Raw genomic sequence first — 21,790 nt, 5'->3', positions numbered from 1 at the left:
TAACATATGCTGTTTAAGATTTGAAATGTGAAAAAATGCTTTCCCACACTGGGTACATTTATGAGGCTTCTCTCCAGTGTGTAATACCATATGCCTTTGAAGATCTGAAACACGTGAAAATGCTTTTCCACACTGCACACATTTATGAGGCTTCTCTCCAGTGTGAATTAACATATGCTGTTTAAGATTTGAAATCTGTGAAAATGCTTTTCCACACTTGGCACAAACATGAAGCTTCTTTCCAGTGTGTATTAGTATATGAATTTTAAGAATTGAGGAACATCTAAATGCTTTTCCACACTGGGCACATTTATGAAGCTTCTCTCCAGTGTGCACTACCATATGGATTTTAAGACTTGAAATCTGTGTAAATGCTTTCCCACACTGGGTACATTTATGAGGCTTCTCTCCAGTGTGTATTAACATATGTGTTTTAAGATGTGAAATGCGTGTAAATGCTTTTCCACACTGGGAACATGTATGAGGCTTCTCTCCAGTGTGTACTACCATATGCCTCTGAAGATTATAGGAACATGTAAATGCTTTCCCACATTGGGCACATTTATGAAGCTTCTCACCAGTGCTCTGCTTTTGATTAACACTAAGAGTGTGTGTTTCCTGGTGTTCCTCCAGTTCTCTCTGGACCGTGAAACTGTCCCTGCAGACTGTGCAGTGGTAAGGCCTTTCATTGAGTTGCTGGTTGAGTTCCTCATTCTGTCCATGGAGCTTCTGTTGGGTTCCATTTGAATGTTCTGCACCTGAAAGAGTTTCATATAGATTTAGAATGACAGACAGTAGTGATGCGCGGGTTACCCAATTACCCGCGGGCCGGTTGGGTTGGGTAGCAGTTTTCTCTAAGTATCGCGGGTTCGGGTGGGGCGGGTCAAAATAGTCATAACCCGCAACCCAGAACTTTTGGAATACATAGGTGAAATCGCAATTTTGCTTTAGCCTGCAGAACTTATCAATTGCATACATCCGACTGTCACAAAGTTATTGCACTCAAAGCTCCCACTCCTGCTAGTCGTCTGAGTTAGGCTACATAACCTGGGTGTCCACCTCACATTTTTTTCTATACTTTATATTTTGTAAAATGATGTTACCTTTTAGAATGGTATAGTTTAAGATACAGCTCCGGTTAGTTTATCCCAACACGCCATCCGTAGTTTTTGTTTGCACCGTCAAAACTTCTAGGAGGACTCCAATAATGGCTGACTTAATAAGAGAGAAGATTTAAAAAGTCGATGCAAAGGTTGTACGGAAAGCCGACCAAAAGAGCAAGGTGTGGGAAACATTTGGACAAGTCGTGCTGTCCGATGTCACCATTGCAGACTACGTCATGTGTCTTCAATGTGAGGCGCTGTACAAATATGATGGGCATAAAACAGGTACATCAAATCTGTTACGACATTCATGCCGCGGGTCTGCTGCGCTATGTGACTGTTTGTGGGAAATCCTTCTCATTTAGTTACGTGTCTTCCACGCATTTGTTAACAGTTGTTCAATAAAAAATTGCGTAAAGCTGTCGTTGTTGTTGTTGTTTGATGTAGACCTGCCGTTGAAGTTTCACAATAATGCGAATTTAGTGCAAATCCTTCTCATTTAGTTACGTGTTAAATTGGGCATAACCCTCAGCCCAGGCTTTTTATTTTATTTGTTGTTATTATTATTTTAATTTTTTTTGCGGGTCAAATTGGGCGGGTCGGGCGGGCCGCTTCAGAATTCCCCACGGGTCGGGCGGGCGGTTTGGAAAAATTCTTGGGTCGGGTTGGGGCGGTGTTAAAATAACGCCCTCTCGTGCATCACTAACAGACAGCTTTTCTAGATGCCGCAATTCATTCTTACCCAATGAGGAAATATTCAATTGTTTGAATGTTCTGATACACCTGGAAGACTAAGATTGGTCATTAAACTTGCTTTTCTGGCTCTGCATGGGAGCATGTTTGTGTTTCAACCCCCTTCACTAGTAAACAAAATACATTTCTTACTCACATTGACTGTGCACTAGCATTTGGCATACTAACCAAACAATTTGGCATAGTAACCACACGAATTTGCATAGTGACCACATCAATTTGGAACAGTAACCACATCAATTCTTGGATTGGTCTTGCCACTACTTATAGCAACTGTGTGCAGACATTTTAAAATTCTTTAGGTTATTTCACAGGTGACCTGTTTATGTATTATCTTCAAAAAGTTTGATGGTATGGTCGTGCAAAGGACACAAACACAACTGCCATTCCAACTAGCTGAGAAGGAAACCCCACAAAAAAGTAAGAAAAGCTAGGTATCACTTTACTTATTATTCTTATATACAGTATTTCACAAAAATAAAAAAAATCTTATTATTATTACTTATTATTCCTATATAATTCACAAAAATCCTTCTCCACATTTCCTCTTCAACACAATTTTCTGCCTAACCAAGAGCCACAATGTAAGTGTCCACTCTATACCTTTAACCTGTAATAGAAACGACTTCATTAACTTTAAAACAAAGATTAACAACTTTCTTTCCACTCCCAGTCCCCCGTACTGACACTACACCAGAAACACCCATGTGACCTGGGGTTTTCCTAGAATCCTTCACCACTGCTGATATCCCAAAATATACCTCCCTAATCTTCTCATCAAAATCCTCAACATGCCTTTTAGACCCAGACCCTGAAAATCTTCTTAAAAACACTCTAGAACACCGTCTTAAGAACACTCTAGAACACCCTCTTAAGCACAGTATACTTGATGAGACTTTACTTAAGCAATAAGGTACGAGAGGCAGTACTGTATCGCCAATAATGTACTGTTCAAGGGGGTTGTTTGACCCGTCACAAAGCGGGGGTCTGGCAAACCCTTGAACAATATATTATTGACGATACAGTACTGCCTCTCGTACTTATGGTTATCACGTTTTTATTGAATCACACTCACTAACCCTAACCCAATTCAAACCCAATGAAACAGAACCTAAACAAGTCACACCACAACTCTATCTCCAGAGGTCACATTTCGTGACATTTCTAAAGGTTGCAAACGCCTGGAGTTGAAAAGACATCAAATCTATAAGTCAATTCATGATGACATCAAACTAATCCTAAACATGCCTATAGACCCATCCTTAATTGACCATTGAACAAAGCTTATAGTCCAGGCAAAATAGCCTTTTTTCAGCAAAGATCATTTCTATGAGGTGTCCATAACAACATACTAAAAGTCCTAAGAAATCCTAGTTGAGGAAAAATGATTTAATCTCATCAATCTCATCAAAAGAGATGTGTGCTAATAATGCATGGCAAAAATACCTCAATTTTTTTCCATTACTCTTATCAAAATAAAACTTTACACAATGAAAGTACCCATGAAAAGTTACATATTTTGCAGTACAAGATTCCCTGAAAATGAATTTGAATATGCAAATGAGCTATACACTATATATATATATATACAGTGGTGGCCAAAATTATTAGAACACTAGGCATATTTAAGAGGTTTCAGTTGTTTTTGTTGAATTGGCCATTAAATTACCATTAAAACTAATGACATACCAAAAAAGTCATCATTATGCTCTATAAACCATAGAATAGAGCTATCATAAGTAGATTAAGGTCAATTTCCGTACAAAAACAAACTAGGCCTATTTCACTGTCAATGTCACACAATCATGTTCCTTTACAGAAGAAGCCAAATTACTTGTTTTATCATTGTCAGGTGTGGTCGTGGTTAAATTGATGGTGATGCAAGAGTCTTAGGACACAGCTCGGTGATTCTTTTGAATGTACAAGGCCTATCTTCCGCATTAAGTGATTGGTAACATAAGGGTTTTGTCACTGAGGCCACACCACCTGTTGTTTTAGATTCAAAGCCTCTAGAGGCAGTCTTAAAGCAAATGTTGCTCTTTGAACATGACTAAGGTGAAGAATGAGCTAATGAGTGAGCAACGGGTTCGAATAAAGGCCCTTTTTGATGCTGACTGTAGCTACCGCCGCATAGCCAAGGACTTGACATTCAGTCCAAGCACTGTAAAATACACTTTGGACCGCCATGCCACCAGAACCGAAATGGGAGAGGCTGAAAAAATAAACTGTGTGAAGTGAAGCATCTCAGAATTCTCAGTCTTAAGGACTGAAGAAAGACTTCACGAGAATTGGTGACGAGATCAACACCACAATGACTAATGGTTCAATAGTGTTCCCAAGAAATGGGAGAGGCTGAAAAAATAAACTGTGTGAAGTGAAGCATCTCAGAATTCTCAGTCTTAAGGACTGAAGAAAGACTTCAGGAGAATTGGTGACGAGATCAAAACCACAATGACTAATGGTTCAATAGTGTTCCCAAGAACTGTGCGTCGGAAGCTGTGAGAAAAATAACTTTTTGGCAGAATAGCAGCACAGAAACATTACTGAAAGAGAAAAATAGAGTGAAACGCCTGAAATTTGCAAAAGAACACAAGAAATGGACAAAGAAAGATTGGTATAAAGTGTTGTGGACTGATGAGTCCAGGTTTGAATAGTTTGGCAACAAGCGAAGAGTGTATGTTTAACAAAGTGAGGGGGAGAGATATAAAAATGAGTGTCTCTAGCCAACAGTTAGACAAGGAGGGGGTAGTATTATGGTGTGGGGTGCCATTTAATCCTCAGGAACAGATGACTTTGGCGAAATTGATGGCATCATGGATAAGAAAGTATACCATAACATTCTGGTGAGGCATGGAGTACCTTCTGGGAGTGGCGTTAATGGGCCTGGATTTATTTTCCAAGAGGACAAGGACCCTAAACATTGTTGTAACTATTGCCAGTACGACCTGTGGCAGAAGGAATCTTCTGGAACATTGAAAATTATGGACCGGCCCCCTCAAAGTCCGAACCTCAAACCCATCAAGCAAATTTGGGGCGAGTTGGAAAATAAACTGGACAGATCTAGTGTACATTCAAAGGAAAGCCTTTGGCTTGAGTTGCAGAAGTCATCGGATAACATTAGTGTTGAAGTTCTCAAGAAATATATTGACTCTATGCCAGAGAGATGTGCTGCTGTAATTGCTGCCAAAGGTGGGCGTACCAAATATTAGAGTTAAAAGTGGATAAAAACAGTAGGAATCACTTCATCTGATATTTGTTGTGCTCAGAACAACCATCTGCATGTTTCATCAACATTATGAAATTAAATAATGTTTCGGAGACAAAGAAAAAGGTCAATATTCTCAGATTTGTAAGGTGTTCTAATAATTTTGGCCACCACTGTATATCTATGCCCAAAGTACACCCAAATAGGCTTAATATTTCCCTTTACTCCTACCACAATAAAACGTTACATATTGCAAACATAAAAGGGAACTTTTTTGTATTACAAGTTTCTTTTGAAATTAATTTGAATATGCACATAAGCGTCACACTTATTGAATATGTCCTGATTGCATAGGCAGAAACACCATACCCCTGGCAGGTACTACCAAGCCAGGCAGTTTTCAGGTTAGAGGCCAGTCTAAAAGCCACATTGCCATCTCCCATTGGCAGTAGGATGATTGGATAAAGATTAGGCCAATGTATTTGTCATACTTATGAATGGTGTCTCTGCCTATGGACATATTCAATAAGTGTGGAGCTCCTGGGCATATTCAAATTAATTTCAAAAGAAACTTGTAATACAAAAAAAAGTTTACTTTTCATGGGTACTTTCATTGTGTGAAGTTTCAATTTGATAGGATTAAAGAAAAACATTACATTTTTGAGGTGTATTTTTACCATTATTAGCACACATCTCAGGTTGATGAGAATTAAACATATGCCTGGGCTATTAGTGCATCATTATGAAATAAACTTACTTTCCAGAAGACAATCGTTGTGTTCCTGCTCATCCTCCTCTTTCTTAACCTCCACTGTCTGTAGTATTTCATTAAGAGTAGTGTCATTATAAGTGGAGCTTAGTGACTCTGTGCAGTCTGATTCAGTTTTACAGTGAAGATCTGCAATGGGCTTTTCTTCTTCATCTTGGCATGTAATCATATGTCCATATTCCTCTTCTTTTATGTCCTCTTCTTTCACGATCAGTCTCAGGGGTACCTGGTGTGTTTCATCACAGCCAGAGTTCAACGGTAGTCCCAGATTCATGTTTAAAAAGAACCAGAGATGATCCCGTCCAGAGTTCCCTATATGGTCAGGGGAACGCCACAAAGAAAAGAAAAACAATGGCTATCAGGCTCGGTTTTCTTCCTTCTTTGTAAAAGTGCCATACAGCGACTGGCACGTCGCATTTTGCACGGAGAAATTCACTTTTATATTGTCGCAGTAAGATAGCACATAAAGATCAGTTTTAACCTCAAGCAGTGTTTATCACAGCAAAATATGAGGACGAAATTACCTTTACAGAACCAACAAAGGCAACACGGTCGACTTTTCACGTGGGCTCCTCCCTAATGTTCTTACTTGTGAACTCCCAGTAGTTGGTAAAACAACCAAAAAACTTTGCATTACTGCCACTGTCTGGACAGGAATGTGACTGCAGTACGCTCTCTCGTTTAACTGCACGGACCGAACTGGAGAGTCTGCAGTCACATTCCCATCCAGACGGTGGCAATAATGCAGAGGTTTCTGGTTGGCTTTCCAGCTACCGGATGTTTACAAGTAAGAACATTTCAGAAGAGTCCACGGGAGAGGTTCAGCGTGTTGCCGAAGTTCCCTATACAATTGTGTCTTCGTATTTTCCTGTGATAAACACTGCTTGACGCTAACACTCACTTAATAGATCGTTATGCTAACTTATTAAAAGTACGTTTTAGTCACAGTATCAAGCCGTCTTCGTTAGACTCCACAGTAGTTTTAGATCGCACAGTATTTTAACATCGTAGCCTTCTTCATTAGCTCGTACTCGATATATCAGCCCTAGGCAAGTGAGAGGTGCGGGGACATTGACGATATAGGAGTGAATTCCTCCTTGCGAAATGCGACGTGCCAATCGCTCTCTGGTATTTTAACAAAGAAGGAAACACAGCTTGAAAGCAATTGTATATACTGCCTGTCTATATCGGAAACTTTGGACGGGATCATCTCTAGTCCGTTGCTAACATGGATCTTGGACTGCCGTTGAGACCTGGCTGTGATGAAACACACCAGGTACCCCTGAGACTGATAGTGAAAGAAGAGGACATAAAAGAAGAGGAATATGGACATATTATGACATGGCAAGATGAAGAAGAAAAGCCCATTGCAGATCTTCACTGTAAAACTGAATCAGACTTCTCAGAGTCACTAAGCTCCACTCATAATGACACACTACAGACAGTGGAGGTTAAAGTGAAGAAAGACGAGGATGAGCAGGAATGCAACGATTGTCCTCTGGAAAGTAAGTATTTCATAATGATGCAATAAGAGCTGTGTTCAATGGTCGATTAATGCTTTTGAGCAGTTACTGTTACAGGTTAAAAGGATACAGTAGATGGCTACAATGTGGTTCTTTGTTAGTAAGGAAATTGTGTTGAAGAGGAAACTTTTCTATGCCAAATGATGTGGTTACTATGCCAATTGATGTTGTTACTATGCCAAATGATGTGGTTACTCTGCCAATTGATGTTGTTACTATGCCAAATGATGTGGTTACTTTGCCGATGGGTGTGTTCACTATACCAAATGTTAGTGCACAGTCAGTGTGAGTAAAACATTGATTTTATTTTACTAGTAAAGGAGGTTGAAACTTGAAACACAAACATGCTCCCATGCAGAGCCAGAAAAGCAAGTCTAATGACCAATCTAACTCTTCTAGGTGTATCAGAACATCCAAACAATGGAATATTTCCTCATCGGGTAACAATGAATTGCTGCATCTAGAACATCTGTCTGTCATTCTAAATCCATATGAATCTCTTTCAGGTGCATCAGATGGAACACAACAGAAGCTCCATGGACAGAACGATGAAGAACTGAACCAGCAACTCGATGGAGGGCCGTACCACTGCACAGTCTGCAGGGAGAGTTTCACGGTCCTGAGAGAACTGGAGGAACACCAGCAAACACACACTCTTAGTGCTAATAACCAAAGGCTGAACCCCGGTGAGAAGCTTCATTCTGAATTCATCCACTACACAGACCTCAGTTTCACGGTCCTGAGAGAACTCGAGGAACACCAAGAGCTTGCCAGCAGTAAATAAATATAAGCGGCTTACATTTTTTAAGCGGCTTAGGCTTAAACATGTAAACGTGGCTATTGATAGGCTAAATGTACAGATATATTTCAATTTGTACACAGCCCATACTGAAAATCACCCTCAAAACACATTCAAGATGCTTTATACAGTCGTATGCAAAAGTTTAGGCACCCCTGATAATCTTTATTACTTTCATTTATAAATTGTTGGGCGTTTGGATCAGGAACTTCTTTGTCACATATATAATACTACATGGACACAGTGATATTTTAGAAGTGAAATAAGGTTAATTAGATAAACAGAGAATATGCCAAATTTATAATAACAGAATTAGACAGGTGCATACATTTGGGCACCCCAACAGAAAAATCACAATAATATTTACTAGAGCCTCCTTTTGCCAAAATAACAGCCTCTAGACGCTTCTTATAGCCTCTGATGAGTGTCTGGATTCTGGATGAAGGTATTTTGGACCATTCTTCCTTACAATACAGCTCCAGCTCTGTAAGGTTTGATGGGTGCCTAGCGTGGACAGCCTGCTTCAAGACATCCCACGTATTTTCAATTATATTCAAGTCTTGGGACTGGGATGGCCATTCTAGAACATTGTAGATGTCCCTCTGCATAAATGGCTTACTGGATTTGGAGCAATGTTTCGTGTTATTGTCCTGCTGGAACACCCAACTCCGCCGTAACTTCAGCTTTGTTACAGATTCTTGAACATTATTGTCAAGAATTTGCTGGTACTGAGTTGAATCCATGCGACCATCAACTTTAAATAGATTTCCAGTTCCTGTACTAGCCACACAGTCCCACAGCATGATGGACCCCCCACCTAATTTTACTGTCGGCAGCATGTGTTTTTCTAGGAATGCTGCATTAATTTGCCTCCATGCGTAACGCCTCTTGTTGTGACCAAATATCTCTATCTTTGTCTCATCATTCCACAGCACTTTGTTCCAAAATGAGCCTGGCTTGTTCAAATGTAGTTTGGCAAACCTCAAGCGAGCTTGTTTGTGGCGTGTGTGCGGAAAAGGCTTCTTCTGCATCACTCTCCCATACAGCTGTTTTCGGTGCAATGTGCGCTGAATGGTTGAGCAATGCACAGTGACACCATCTGAAGCAAGATGACCTTGCAGATCTTTGGAGGTGGTCTGAGGGTTATTCTTGACCATTCTGACCATTATTCGCCTTTGCCTTTTTGTTATTTTTCTTGGCCTGCCACTTCTAGCCTTAGCAAGAACTGTGCCTGTTGCCTTCCACTTCATAATTAAATTCATTGCAGTAGAAACTGATAGCTGAAACCTCCAGGATAACTTTTTGTAGCCTTCCCCTAAACAAAACTGCTGAACAATCTTTGTTTTCAGATAATTTGATAGCTGTTTTGATGCCCTCATGTTACCACTGTTCAGAGGAGAATCAAAGAGAAGCACAACTTGCAATTGGCTATCTTAAATACCTTTTCTAATGGTTGGATGCACCTTTCTATGGAATTGAAGGCTTGACGAGCTAACCAGACTAATTCTGTGTTGCATTTTATCAGCATTGAGTAGGTCAGGCATGAGAATCACTCACCTTTCAGCGAAATTCGCCGTTTTGAAGTCAAAATAGGTGACCTACGTGAATCGTGTAGATTCGATGAGTTTTTATTTTTGTGGGGGGGGGGGGGCACATATTCAGTGAACTGCGAACACGCAGACCTGCCAACCTGCACGAATTTTGTGTACCCGCCCCCTCCCCCGCGACGGAGTTTTTGGACAGCTTTTTCATATTCAGATGACATGTACTATTGCAGGCATGCACCTAGTGGTGGTAAAGATAATTAATAATATCTGGCAACACTGGGAAAGCAGTTGATCAATGACTGTCTGTCTACAGTCAGAGCTCGCGCAAGAAGGAAAGAAAGATATCCTTTCCAAAACGTGTATAGACGTAATAACTAATTTGTGAAACCGTAATGTTACCGTAATGTTAGCATATAAAACGTTAAAACATGTGTTCGGTAACTTAACGAGATGATTCATTTCAAGGGGTATAACCTTCAGATACATTTGTATTAAAAAGTTAGCCGTAGTAGCAAGCATATGATGTGATTAGCCTGGTTACGAGACGGCTACGGTGTGAATAACTGATGGAGTAGGCTAATTTAGCTGCAGAAACGTTAACTCAAACGCCACGGAGACTCCCTGTTCTAACTTTGAATCGCTCTGTTGGGGCAAAGTGACCATTGCAATAGTCCTTGCTAACGTTGCAACTAATTCCTACTATTGCAGCCAGTCAACCTACAAGCCTTGCAGGTATAAAACAAATCATGACGTCAAATGACGATGTTCAGTCTTGTTACCATAAACAAGACCTAATACAGAGCAACCCTGAGCACTGACATGATAAGCACTTTGGTGACAAGAAAGGTGAGCATGGCTGCAAAGTCACATGGAATGCTTCAGTGGTGCTCTGCTCAATATATATAGGCCTATATATATGTATATATTACATATACAGTACCAGTCAAAAGTTTGGACACAACTTCTTATTTTTAAGTTTTTTCTTTACTTTTATTATTTTCTACAGGGTAGATAACACTTTTTTTGTGTAGTGCATCATTCTATATGTGTTCTTTCGTAGTTTAAATGTATTCAGTATTAATCAACAATGTAGAAAATAATAAAAGTAAAGACAACATTTCTCAAAATAATTAAAGGTGTGTCAAAACTTTTGACTGGTACTGTATACACTGTATATATTCTTGAGAAGTGCTTAATGATGCCAAATGTAAAGATCTCTTTTCATTTATGGAATTCTTGTCAAGAAAATATGATTGTGTTGTTTTCTTCGCTGCTGATTTATTTTGTTGAATAACTGGATGATATGGCTGTGAGTGGGGAATTGACCACGTGCAAAGCACCTGCCAAACAGAACGCAAAGGGCCTTGCCAAAAAAATGTATTGAAATCATAACATTGTATTGGCTGTCAATCATGATGAAAGAGTAGACCAGTTAAGTTACAGCATGTCCAACATCGCTTGTGGGGGTTATGCATTAAGCCATTTGTGGTGCTTATACCACATTGTGCCTCATATACTGTAAATGTTAGACCCAGTGACAGGCTGGCATGAAATGGCTTGCATAATACTTAGTAAGGAGGCCATAATCATTTTTGACTCAAGGCTGAAGTTAAGTTTCTCCAGCTCTCCCCAGGTTGGAAAAACAGCATCTCAAAATGCATCCGATTGATGCTTTAAAATATGGAATATTTAAATTTTGCTTACGGGGGAGCACGCCCCCGGACCCCCTTAGAGGGGTAATATCCTCCTCACCTTTTTCACCCCTCAGCCGTTTTCATGCCTGGTAGGTACAGGTATTCAAATCAACAAAATTATGAGGGTGCCCAAACTTTTGCACAGCCTATTTTTCACATTTGATTTAATTTCACACCAATAAATACTGCTACACTAAATATCTTTGTCTGGAAAACACCCCAGCACTCAGTGATAACTACAAAATAAATATTTGACCACTGTGATCTTTTTTTGGTGAAGACAGAGTAAATTATCATGCAGCCTTAGAGGGGTGCCTAAACTTTTGCATACGACTGTATAATGCTTAATGTGAAGGTATGAGTGTAATATAATTGTGCGCCATGTCATCTGCTTCCTCCGTACCAGGATCCACCTTTAAGAAATGTATCTCGTGCCACACCCGCATCTGGGTGTCATGCAAGAGGTGCAAGGCCTGCGGTGCCGAACAGCCTAAGAAGGCGCAGAATGTCCCCAAGGTTCTCGACAAGGCATCAGCCCTGGTGAGTTTGGTAGCAACAGATTAACATGATGTCCTTCAAATTCAGCAGGCTTTCTTCTTGTCTCGGCTGTGGCATCCATATCAGAACGGCCAGCAGCTTGTACTTCTGTTGTTTTTCTTGGCCATCTTCTCACAGGATCGATTATTAGGGGTTAATAGTTGTAAGAAAGTAATCGTAGGGTAGGGAAAAAGGGGCTAAATGTTATACATTTATAAAATAGGTGGTAGCGTGAAGTAAGTGCGTCTACTCCATGCTCACGACGACCGGAACTCCCCGTTCCACTTGTTCGACTGCTGCCCAAGGGCCACAAAGCAGTGGGCGCAGAAGACCATCCATGGCCACAGTGTCCCCAAGGTTCTCGACGAGGCATCAGCCCTGGCGAGTTTGGTAGCAACAGATTAACCAGGGTGTGGATTTTGGTTTCAAAAATACACCCATGTAGGTTGTGAGGTGGCAGAAAATGACTAAACCGTGAGATACAATAAGAAATGTCTTATCACATACACAATGTAGTGCTTACTCTTTCAGTCACTTAGGAAGTGACTATAGCTTTCAGGAGAAAAGATGTCTTCATTTGGTGTCCAGTTTTCATTGGGCCTTTCGACCCTGAACCACAACGTGCTTTGAGATGGCGGGTCGGCATTGCTGACCAATCACTGCCCATCTTCTCCTGGTCCCCAGCTTAACTCCTCTTTCCTATTCCAGAGCCAGCAAGAGGCTTTGCGGGATTTCTGAGACATTTTCATGAAGGGTTTATAAAACATGAAATATTTTGTTATGTTCTTGTATTGTCTATAAATATGGAAAAATACATTGCCATTGCGACCTACCCTTCTACATGTTCTTTTGCAATATTGTGGAGATTATTCTATTCATTCTAGTTTCAATTCCTAGAACTTAAAAGCACATTTTAAATGTGGGTTAGGGTTACTATTTTTCAGTTATAAATGTATTCATTTTTAATGTTAGAAGACAAATCACGTATTATACTGTTGAGCTTTTTAACATTGTGATGACTTTCAGGGGGGTGTTGGATACTTTTGCCTGGGCGCTGTAGTTATGAAGAAAGCTTTGCGCTTTGCATGGAAATGTTTACTAATACATTTGAATAATTTCCAGTGCAGTCAATCCAACTGACGGGAATTCAGAGATGTCCTGAGCAACTGTAACATGTATTCTACAGGTGTTCCAAATGCAGCAGGTTGGCTTGTGCCCTCTCCTGTTGTTCTGCCACATCGAAGGCACAGGATGCAAAGTGGATTTTTCCACCTCGATTGTGCCTGAAACGGCCAAGGAGAAGAAGGCTCTTGACCACATTAAGACCCTATTTGAGGCGCTCGTGAAATCAGGTTTGAGCCTTGACCATATGTTTTATCATGTACCATTCTCAGACAAGCCCTGTGATTCATTGAAGTGCACTATTGACATGTACCCTTAAATGTTAAAATACACACTATGCTTAATCTGTCATGGAAACACGATATGTGTTTCACTTTTTGATTGTAGTGGCAGCTCGAAAAACAAACGGAAACCAAACAGGTAATTATAAATATTTCAGATCATAGCAATTACTATTTGCATCCCTTATAAGACTAAGGCCCAATCTCAATACTTCCCCTTACCCCTTATCTTCCCCCTTACCCTTGAAATTGCGCGTTCATGTGAGAGCTAGTGGTGTCTCAATACCCAATTTGATCAAGATTAAGGGATAAGATTGAGTGCTATGTACCCCTTATTTTTAAGATGATTTGAGAGCTCACTTGCTCCTCCAAGGGCTATCCCAGAGCACATAGCGAAACCAGTTCGGGAATTTTCAAAAAAACATGGCTGCTTGAAGCGAGGAATATTTTACATTAATAAAGCTATCTACATAACTTTTTATATGTTTATAATGACTCTGTTTGATCTGAAATGTGCTACACGAACGATGCATAGTATCGTAGGTCTTAACTGAAGCTTTCAAACGGTAGTTTTAGGATACAATTAGCGCGTATACCACCACTCCATTGGCTTATATGGTAGCTTGCCAGCTAGATGCTACATACACTACATGTAAGTATTTTTGGCTTATAATTAATTTAAAAATGACGACAGTCTTGTTTCGTGCTCTACACAGTTGGTTACATATATATTTGCAACCATATTCTTCATTAGACTTTTTTTAAATCGCTAGTTTCATAGCTCATACAGTCACGCATGACGTATCCGAAACCGAGTGGCGTCTCATTTCATAGGGGAAAGTTTTCAGCCCTTGGCCCTTACACTTGCAAGTGCTAGGGTTAAGACAAGACAAAGACAAAGCAAAAGGGGCAAGGGGAAGAATCGAGATTCGGCCTATGTTTTGTCATGTCCTTTCAAAAACTTCTGCATCAAAGTGGTAAAAGTGCTCTTATATTCAAATGTTCCCATGCAGAGCCAGAAAAGCAAGTTTAATGACCAATCTAACTCTTCTAGGTGTATCAGAACATCAATGGAACAATGGAATATTTCCATGTCATGTCACAATGAATTGCTGCATCTAGAACATCTGTCTGTCATTTTAAATCCATATGGCAACTCTTTCAGGTGCGTCAGATGTAGTGGCAGATCGAAATACAAATGAAAACCAAACAGGTAATTATAAGCGCCTTATATATGGATTAAATCTGGTTGTGCTTACTGACCTCGGCGTGATTTTGTGTGGTTTGTGTTTTAGAACTTTGATAAACTACAGAGCCGCACCGCTTTTTTTGGTAAACTACATAGCCGCACTGCCCTAATCTATACTGTGCTTCCCCATAATAATACAGTGTGTGAGTATAATGACCCCAAAATGGCAACTGGCAAGAGACATGCTTACGACGCAGACTACAAACTCAAGGCTATCAGTCACGCAGTAGAACATGGGAATAGAGCAGCTGCGAGAGAATTCAACATTAATGAATCAATGGTGCGAAAGTGGAGGAAGCAAGAAGATGACCTGCGCCAAGTAAAAAAGACCTGCAGTGTGTGTGCGATATGTAACAGCAACAACGATTTAAATGTATGACGTGGCTCCTTTTCGTGATTTACCTTTTTCTACTGTGCTTAGTTGAAAAGCCAAGTTGGGAACAGCAGATGGACACAGGAAGGATATCCACATACTGCAGATTTGCTCCAAAAAATTACATATCAATATATTTATATGGAGATTAAGTTTAAGTCTGATCAGAGAGTTGATACTATATAGTGCTATACGTCATGATGTCTTGATATACAAATATAATGTTTAAATATATCCACACACTGCAGTCCTGCTCCAAGAATAATATATACATAGATTTCATGCTGTTGGAGATGAAGTGTAAGATCGGTCAGATAGCGAATATATTGAATTACCCTGTGGTAACTATGGAGATGTCAATCAAATGAACCTTCACCCTTTGGTAACTATGGAGAGGTCAACCAAATGAACCTTCACTCTTTGGTAACTATGGAGAGGTCAATTACATAAACCTGTATTTCCTTTGTGGTTTGTGTAGTTGAACTGGTACTATATGGTAAGAACAATGAAGCAGAGGCAAGCTAAATGTAGAGTACAGAATCTGTTTTAGTCCTATACCCTACAATACCACCACAAGGTGATAAATCATTTAAATGAATGCTTTGTTTGTTTATGTTTAAATTTACCTGATATCGTTGATGGCAGGAATGTGTATATTAAACGCATCAACAGTGAAAAGAAATGCATAAGGCTGTGCTGTGTTTCATCACTCGTTTAGTAACAATTCAATTTGACATCAGCAATGACAATTCCACAGATTAATGACAATTTACATGACAATTCCACAGATTAATGACAATTCAATAGGCAAAAAAAAACAAGAAATAAACAATACAAATAATTGAATTTCTAATATACATCCTATTAAAACATTTTTTAAAAAAGTATTAGATTTCCACATAGCAAATGTTGATATGATTTGTCTCCTATGTCTGTTCATTAATGATCACAAAGAGCTGATTTGTTAGCATGTGCCTTCCCCAACTGGGCACATATATCACTCTTTACTAGAAAGAAAATCATAACGGAGCTCTTTGTTATATCAGTGAAAAGCTGCTTTTTGATTTTTCACCTGTGTACTTTTGTTAAGTTGATTTGCTGGCATGTACTTTCCCCCACTGAGAACATGCTTTACTGTAGGATTCAATTCAAGAACAGTAAGGATCGGTTTGTGTATGTAAATGCTTTAAATCACAGAGATGTATTATGTAAACACTTATAGATAGATACTTTATAATTCAGAGGGAAATTTTAGAATATAATGCAACTTAATCATTTAGAAAATGAATATTCTTTTTCAGATTGCTGTAGTGTACAAATTTGTTTAGGCACTGATTTATTAACAGAATTGCGCCCATTTCAGGCGTCATTTCTTCGCAAATAGCGGTTAGGAAACAAACCGTATTTACAAAGGGGGTGCACTTGAGTAAAACACAGATTGCTCGCTGCTGGGAGGGTATAATGGAAAGTGGGTGTTCGTCGCAAAGAGATGGGAGAAGATGCGTAACTATGTATTAGTAATGAAACAAGAGGTGTTTAAGCATGACGTATCGGCATCTAAATGAATACTATGTGCATGCAAGAAATTTGATACAATTAATTAAAAAAAGAAATATGAACTTCAGAAATGTTTTTATATACGTATACAGTCATGGACAAAAATATTGGCACCCCATGCACTTCTGTCAGATAATGCACCACTACTCCCAGAAAAGTGTTGGTTTACTGTTATATCAGTAAAAAGCTGCTTATTGATTTTTCACCTGTTTACTTTTGTAAAGTTGATTTGCTGGCATGTGCTTTCCCCCACTGACAACATGCTGTACTGTAGGTGTTCTTTTCTTTGAAGGCCTCATTTCGTTGTCTGTAAACTGCTTTACCAAAAAGCTCTACTTTGGTCTCATCTATCCACAGGACGTTCTCCCAGAATGATTTTGGCTTCCCCAAGAAAGTTTTGTCAAACTCCAGTCTGGCTTTTTTATGTCTCTGTGTCAGCAGTGGGGTCCTCTGGGTCTCCTACCATAGCATCCCATTTCATTCAAATGGCGACGGATAGTGCAAGCTGACATCATTCTACCCTTTGTCTGCAGGGTAGCTTGAATTTATTTGGAAGCTGTTCTAGGTTATTTATCCACCATTCAAACAATCTTTTGTTGCATTCTGTCATCAATTTTTCTCTTCCTTCCACATCCAGGGATGTTAGTGACAATGCTATGGGCTGTAAACTTGTTGATGACACTGCGCACAGTGGACACAGGAACATTAAGATCTCTGGAGATGGACTTATAGCCTTGAGATTGTCCATGCTTGTCTACAATTTTGGTTCTCAAATCCTCAGACAATTCTTTGCTCTTCTTTCTTTTCTCCATGCTCAGTGCGGTACACACAGACACACAACACAAAGGTTGAGTCAACTTTGCTTTATTTTAACTGGTTGCAAATGTGATTTATATATTACCAGCATCTGTGGCTTGCCACAGGTGAGTTTCAATAAAGATTAAAGGAGCATTACATGCTTAAAATACAATTATTTCTTATAATTTTGAAAGGGTGCCAATACTTTTGTCTGTCCCTTTTTTGAGATTTATGTGGAATAAAGTCAGATTTGGCATTATTTCCCAGATATTTTGTGTTTTTCCAATGCAAATTAAGTAAATAAACATGTGAATACAAAATCATTTGTAATTGCAACACTTTTCTGGGAGTAGTGGTGCATTATCTGACAGAAGTGCAAGGGTGCCAATATTTTTGTCCATGACTATATATGAGGAATGTAAAACGAATAACATTTTTAATCATGATTAATCACATATTTTTCTCTGTACATTTTTGTGAGAAAAAGATGTATGACAAAAGACGGGTGTAAACATTTAAAATGTTTTCTTTTTTTATTCATAGAAACCTAAAATAATGGTGCTGCAACTGCTGCAAAGCAGTAATCTTTGTTATTCCATATTGGACATTAATACATCTAAAATAATGATCCTTATGTGATGATATGGCTTTGTATCAAATCACCGGTTATTACTCTCAGGTTGTGTTGCGCGTGCACAAAACTTTCCAAAGATTAAAATAAAAAAAAGTCAATAATGGCCTTTGGGGCGTTAAAGATTGATACAGTATATGACACAATATATGTTTCACTTTTTCATTGTAGTGGTATTCGAAAAACAAACTGAAACAGGTAATTATAAATATTTCAGATCATAGCAATTACTATTTGCATCCGTTTCAAGTTTTGTCATGTCCTTTCAAAAACTTCTGCGTCAAAGTGCTAAAACTGCTCTTATATTGAAATGCTCCCATGCAGAGCCAGAAAAGCAAGTTTAATGACCAATCTAACTCTTGTAGGTGTATCAGAACATCAATGGAACAATGGAATATTTCCATGTCAGGTCACAATGAATTGCTGCATCTAGAACATCTGTCTCATTCTAAATCCATATGAAACTCTTTCAGGTGCAGAACATTCAGATGGAACCCAACAGAAGCTCCATGGACAGAATGATGAATTCAACCAGCAACTCAATGGAGGGCCTTACCACTGCACAGTGTGCAGGGAGAGTTTCACGGTCCTGAGAGAACTTGAGGAACACCAGCAAACACATACTCTTAGTGCTAATCAAAAGCAGAACACTGGTGAGAAGCTTCATAAATGTGCCCAATGTGGAAAAGCATTTACATGTTCCTCAGATCTTCAAAGGCATATACTAATACATGCTGGAAAGAAGCTTCATGTATGTACTGAGTGTGGAAAAGCTTTTTCACACATTTCAGGCCTTAAAATCCACATGCGAATACACACTGGAGAGAAGCCTCATAAATGTGTGCAGTGTGGAAAAGCATTTTCACGTATTGAAAATCTTAAAAAACATAGGCTAATACACACTGGAGAGAAGCCTCATAAATGTGCTCAGTGTGGAAAATCATTTTCAAGCTTTACATATCTTCAAACACATATGCTAATACACGCTGGAGTGAAGCCCCATAAATGTGCCCAGTGTGGAAAAGCATTTACAAACACCTCACAACTTAATGCCCACATGCGATTACACACCGGGGAGAAGCCTTATAAATGTGCCCAGTGTGGAAAGGCATTTACATCCTCCTCACAACTTGACTTCCATATGCCAATACACACTAGGGAGAAGTCTTTTAAATGTGACCAGTGTGAAAAAGCATATTCACGCTTTTCACATCTTAAAACACATATGTTAATTCACACTGGAGAGAAGCCTCATAAATGTGCCCAGTGTGGAAAAGCATTTTCACGCTTTTCTTATCTTAAAACACATATGTTAACTCACACCGGAGAGAAGCCTCATACATGTGCCCAGTGTGGAAAATCATTTACACAAGTTTCAAATCTTAAAATGCATATGCTAATACACACTAGTAGGCCGCAATGTAAACCAGAAAAAGTCTTTTAGAAAATTATTCCCTCTCCACAGTCGCGCACCTATACAATCTTTAGGTCATAAAAAAGAACAAGTCCTGCTAAGCTACGCACTTACATGTTTTTCTTTGTCATTATTCTGTGAAGTAAAAATGTCTTTGTGCTAAATGAGTGATATAACACAACACACCATTCTGTCTTTGTGCTAAATCATTGATATAACACAACACACCATTCTGTCTTTGTGCTAAATGAGTGATATAACACAACACACCATTCTGTCTTTGTGCTAAATGAGAATAACACAACACACCATTCTGTCTTTGTGATAAATGAGTGATATATAACACAGCACACCATTCTGTCTTTGTGCTAAATGAGTGATATAACACAACACACCATTCTGTCTTTGTGCTAAATGAGTGATATAACACAACACACCATTCTGTCTTTGTGCTAAATGAGTGACACAACTGACTCTAATGTTTTTCTCTACACTGTTGATGCATGTTATGTAACCTTACTGCCATTAAAGATACAGAATAAAGTGTAATGGAATGGCAAGATTAATTTAAAAAGTGGGACTCTGTTTCTACCATGTCCTGGCTGCAGTGAATGCAGGACATCTCTTTTCTGGGCAGCCAGGTTTGCCTGTGTCTACCCCTTTCGATAGCCAGGCTATGGTTGCTCACAAAGACGTGCGGTGAGGTTCGTGGCTGGTAAGGCATTGACTCTTTTAGAGTCAGATTTACAAATACATAAACCCAATAGAGTATCTTAAATCACCATTCAATTGGCAGCTTGCACATTGACTATTGGTTGTTTTTCATATCAGAATGATTTACACGGGTATAGGTAAGGTATATACAGTTGGCAGCTGCTAGTTTGTGATAGACCTCGTGTTAATATGTGTGAATATGCACGCATGAATATGAACTCTTTCATACGAAGTTGCACAGGCACCCTGAGGGTTTCTACCTTTTCCCATCATAATTTTAATAGTTTAATCGAGGAGACTATAACATCAGCTAGATCAGCCCCCCCCCCCCCCCCCCCCTTCCAAAGCTGGTCAGAGGTAGTTGGGCCTCGCCGCCCGCCCTCAAACACACCACCATGTATAGATAGATAGAAGGATGTATAGATAAATAGCATATCGTTTTTGATAGGCCTCAAATACACCACCATATATAGACAGATAGAAGGATGTATAGATAGATAGCATATTGTTTTTGATAGGCCTGACATATCTAGGTTAAGCTATTGTTATTGTTGGGCCCAAACAGACAATTATTATAACTATTTATTATTATTATTATTATTATCATCAGTGGTAGAAGGCCTATTAGTAGGCTTTGCCTGCATGCTTTCTTCTTATAATAATCATCATTACTATCACCATCATTATATTATTATTATTATTATTATTATTATCATCACTTCACTCGTGCATTTGTTGAATGCCATCATCTAGGGAGTGAGATTGATATTTCTGAATGGGGCCTGGAGGTGGACACGCAGTGGATATGCTGGATCTCCATATAGGCACATTGGATGGACGGCTGGGGACACTGCATGAATCTGGGTGACAGTGGTACAGGAGGTAGAGAAGTTGATTAGTCATCAGAAGGTTGCCAGTTCGATTCCCTGTCGAAGTGTCCTTGAGCAAGACACTTAACCCTGAATTGCTCCTGATGTGCAGTGTGCCATCAGGGGAAATGTAAAATAGATCCTTGTAAGTCGCGTCCGCTCAAATGTAAATGCATGCTGTTCCAGTACAGGAAGTAAACCGCAGTCTGCTAAAAGCCCAGAATCAAGCTTCCTTCCCTCTGCAACACAAAATACCAGTATGCTACGGTTTGGAGAGAAACTGCACGACTGGATTCCAAGCGAGTGTGAAGAGAGAAAAGGATGGAAAAAGAAGATTGCTTTTAAACATTTATGACACCTCCACACTCAGACACACACACGCACTCCTTACACAATCGAAGGATTTTCTTTGAAAACTCACCAACCTTGGCACAGAAGCCTTTGATCTGAGAAGTTAAGAACAGTCATTGAGAAAGCAACCTGTCTGGTAATAACACAATAGCAGATCTCTCCCTCACTCTCTCCTTCACTGGCTCCTTCTCTCTATTCCTCTCTCTCTATAACTTTCCAGAAACTTTCCATGGGAAGTTAAGATCGTGAATTTTGCATTTTTTTGCAAAAGATAGGCTGTGAAGTCCGTGGGCGTTATGACACCGGTTTGCCCCTTATCTGACTATGTCCTCCGGTCAGAAAGTATCCACAACCTTCAGGTTTAGTAGACAGATGTTTATTGGGGTGTAACCTCCAGTGGGTTAATCAAAGTAGTTGTAAAGAATGAAATTAAATGTATTGCAGTATTTTGTGGAGTGTTCATGTGGTTTCTGCATAACAAAGAAGTACAGAATATAACAT

At 39.4% G+C, this 21,790-nt stretch overlaps 1 protein-coding gene across 1 annotated transcript; it reads left to right on the top strand.

The window, feature by feature from the left end:
• Positions 1–6,689: 6,689 nt before the first annotated feature.
• LOC308382998 (uncharacterized protein) lies at positions 6,690–17,131 on the top strand. The gene is made up of 7 exons (XM_080860559.1): positions 6,690–7,335; positions 7,860–8,039; positions 11,800–11,933; positions 13,117–13,282; positions 13,440–13,472; positions 14,499–14,546; positions 16,870–17,131. The coding sequence occupies exons 1-7, from the start codon at positions 7,059–7,061 to the stop codon at positions 17,019–17,021; spliced, it is 990 nt and encodes a 329-aa protein (XP_080716685.1). The 5' UTR covers positions 6,690–7,058; the 3' UTR covers positions 17,022–17,131.
• The last annotated feature ends 4,659 nt before the right edge of the window (positions 17,132–21,790 follow it).

This window comes from Sprattus sprattus (genome assembly GCF_963457725.1).
Source record: "Sprattus sprattus genome assembly, chromosome: 1".
Classification (NCBI taxonomy): domain Eukaryota; kingdom Metazoa; phylum Chordata; class Actinopteri; order Clupeiformes; family Clupeidae; genus Sprattus; species Sprattus sprattus.
This window is presented reverse-complemented; position numbering and strand designations above follow the sequence as displayed.

What these genes read in the sequence shown, in the direction of transcription:
- LOC308382998 (XM_080860559.1), top strand. Translation starts at nt 7,059, where the DNA reads ATGGATCTTGGACTGCCGTTGAGACCTGGCTGTGATGAAACACACCAG. An exon ending in TAACCAAAGGCTGAACCCCG is followed by an intron (nt 8,040 to 11,799) that starts GTGAGAAGCTTC and finishes CCTCCGTACCAG; the next exon opens with GATCCACCTTTAAGAAATGT. An exon ending in TGAGGCGCTCGTGAAATCAG is followed by an intron (nt 13,283 to 13,439) that starts GTTTGAGCCTTG and finishes TTTTGATTGTAG; the next exon opens with TGGCAGCTCGAAAAACAAAC.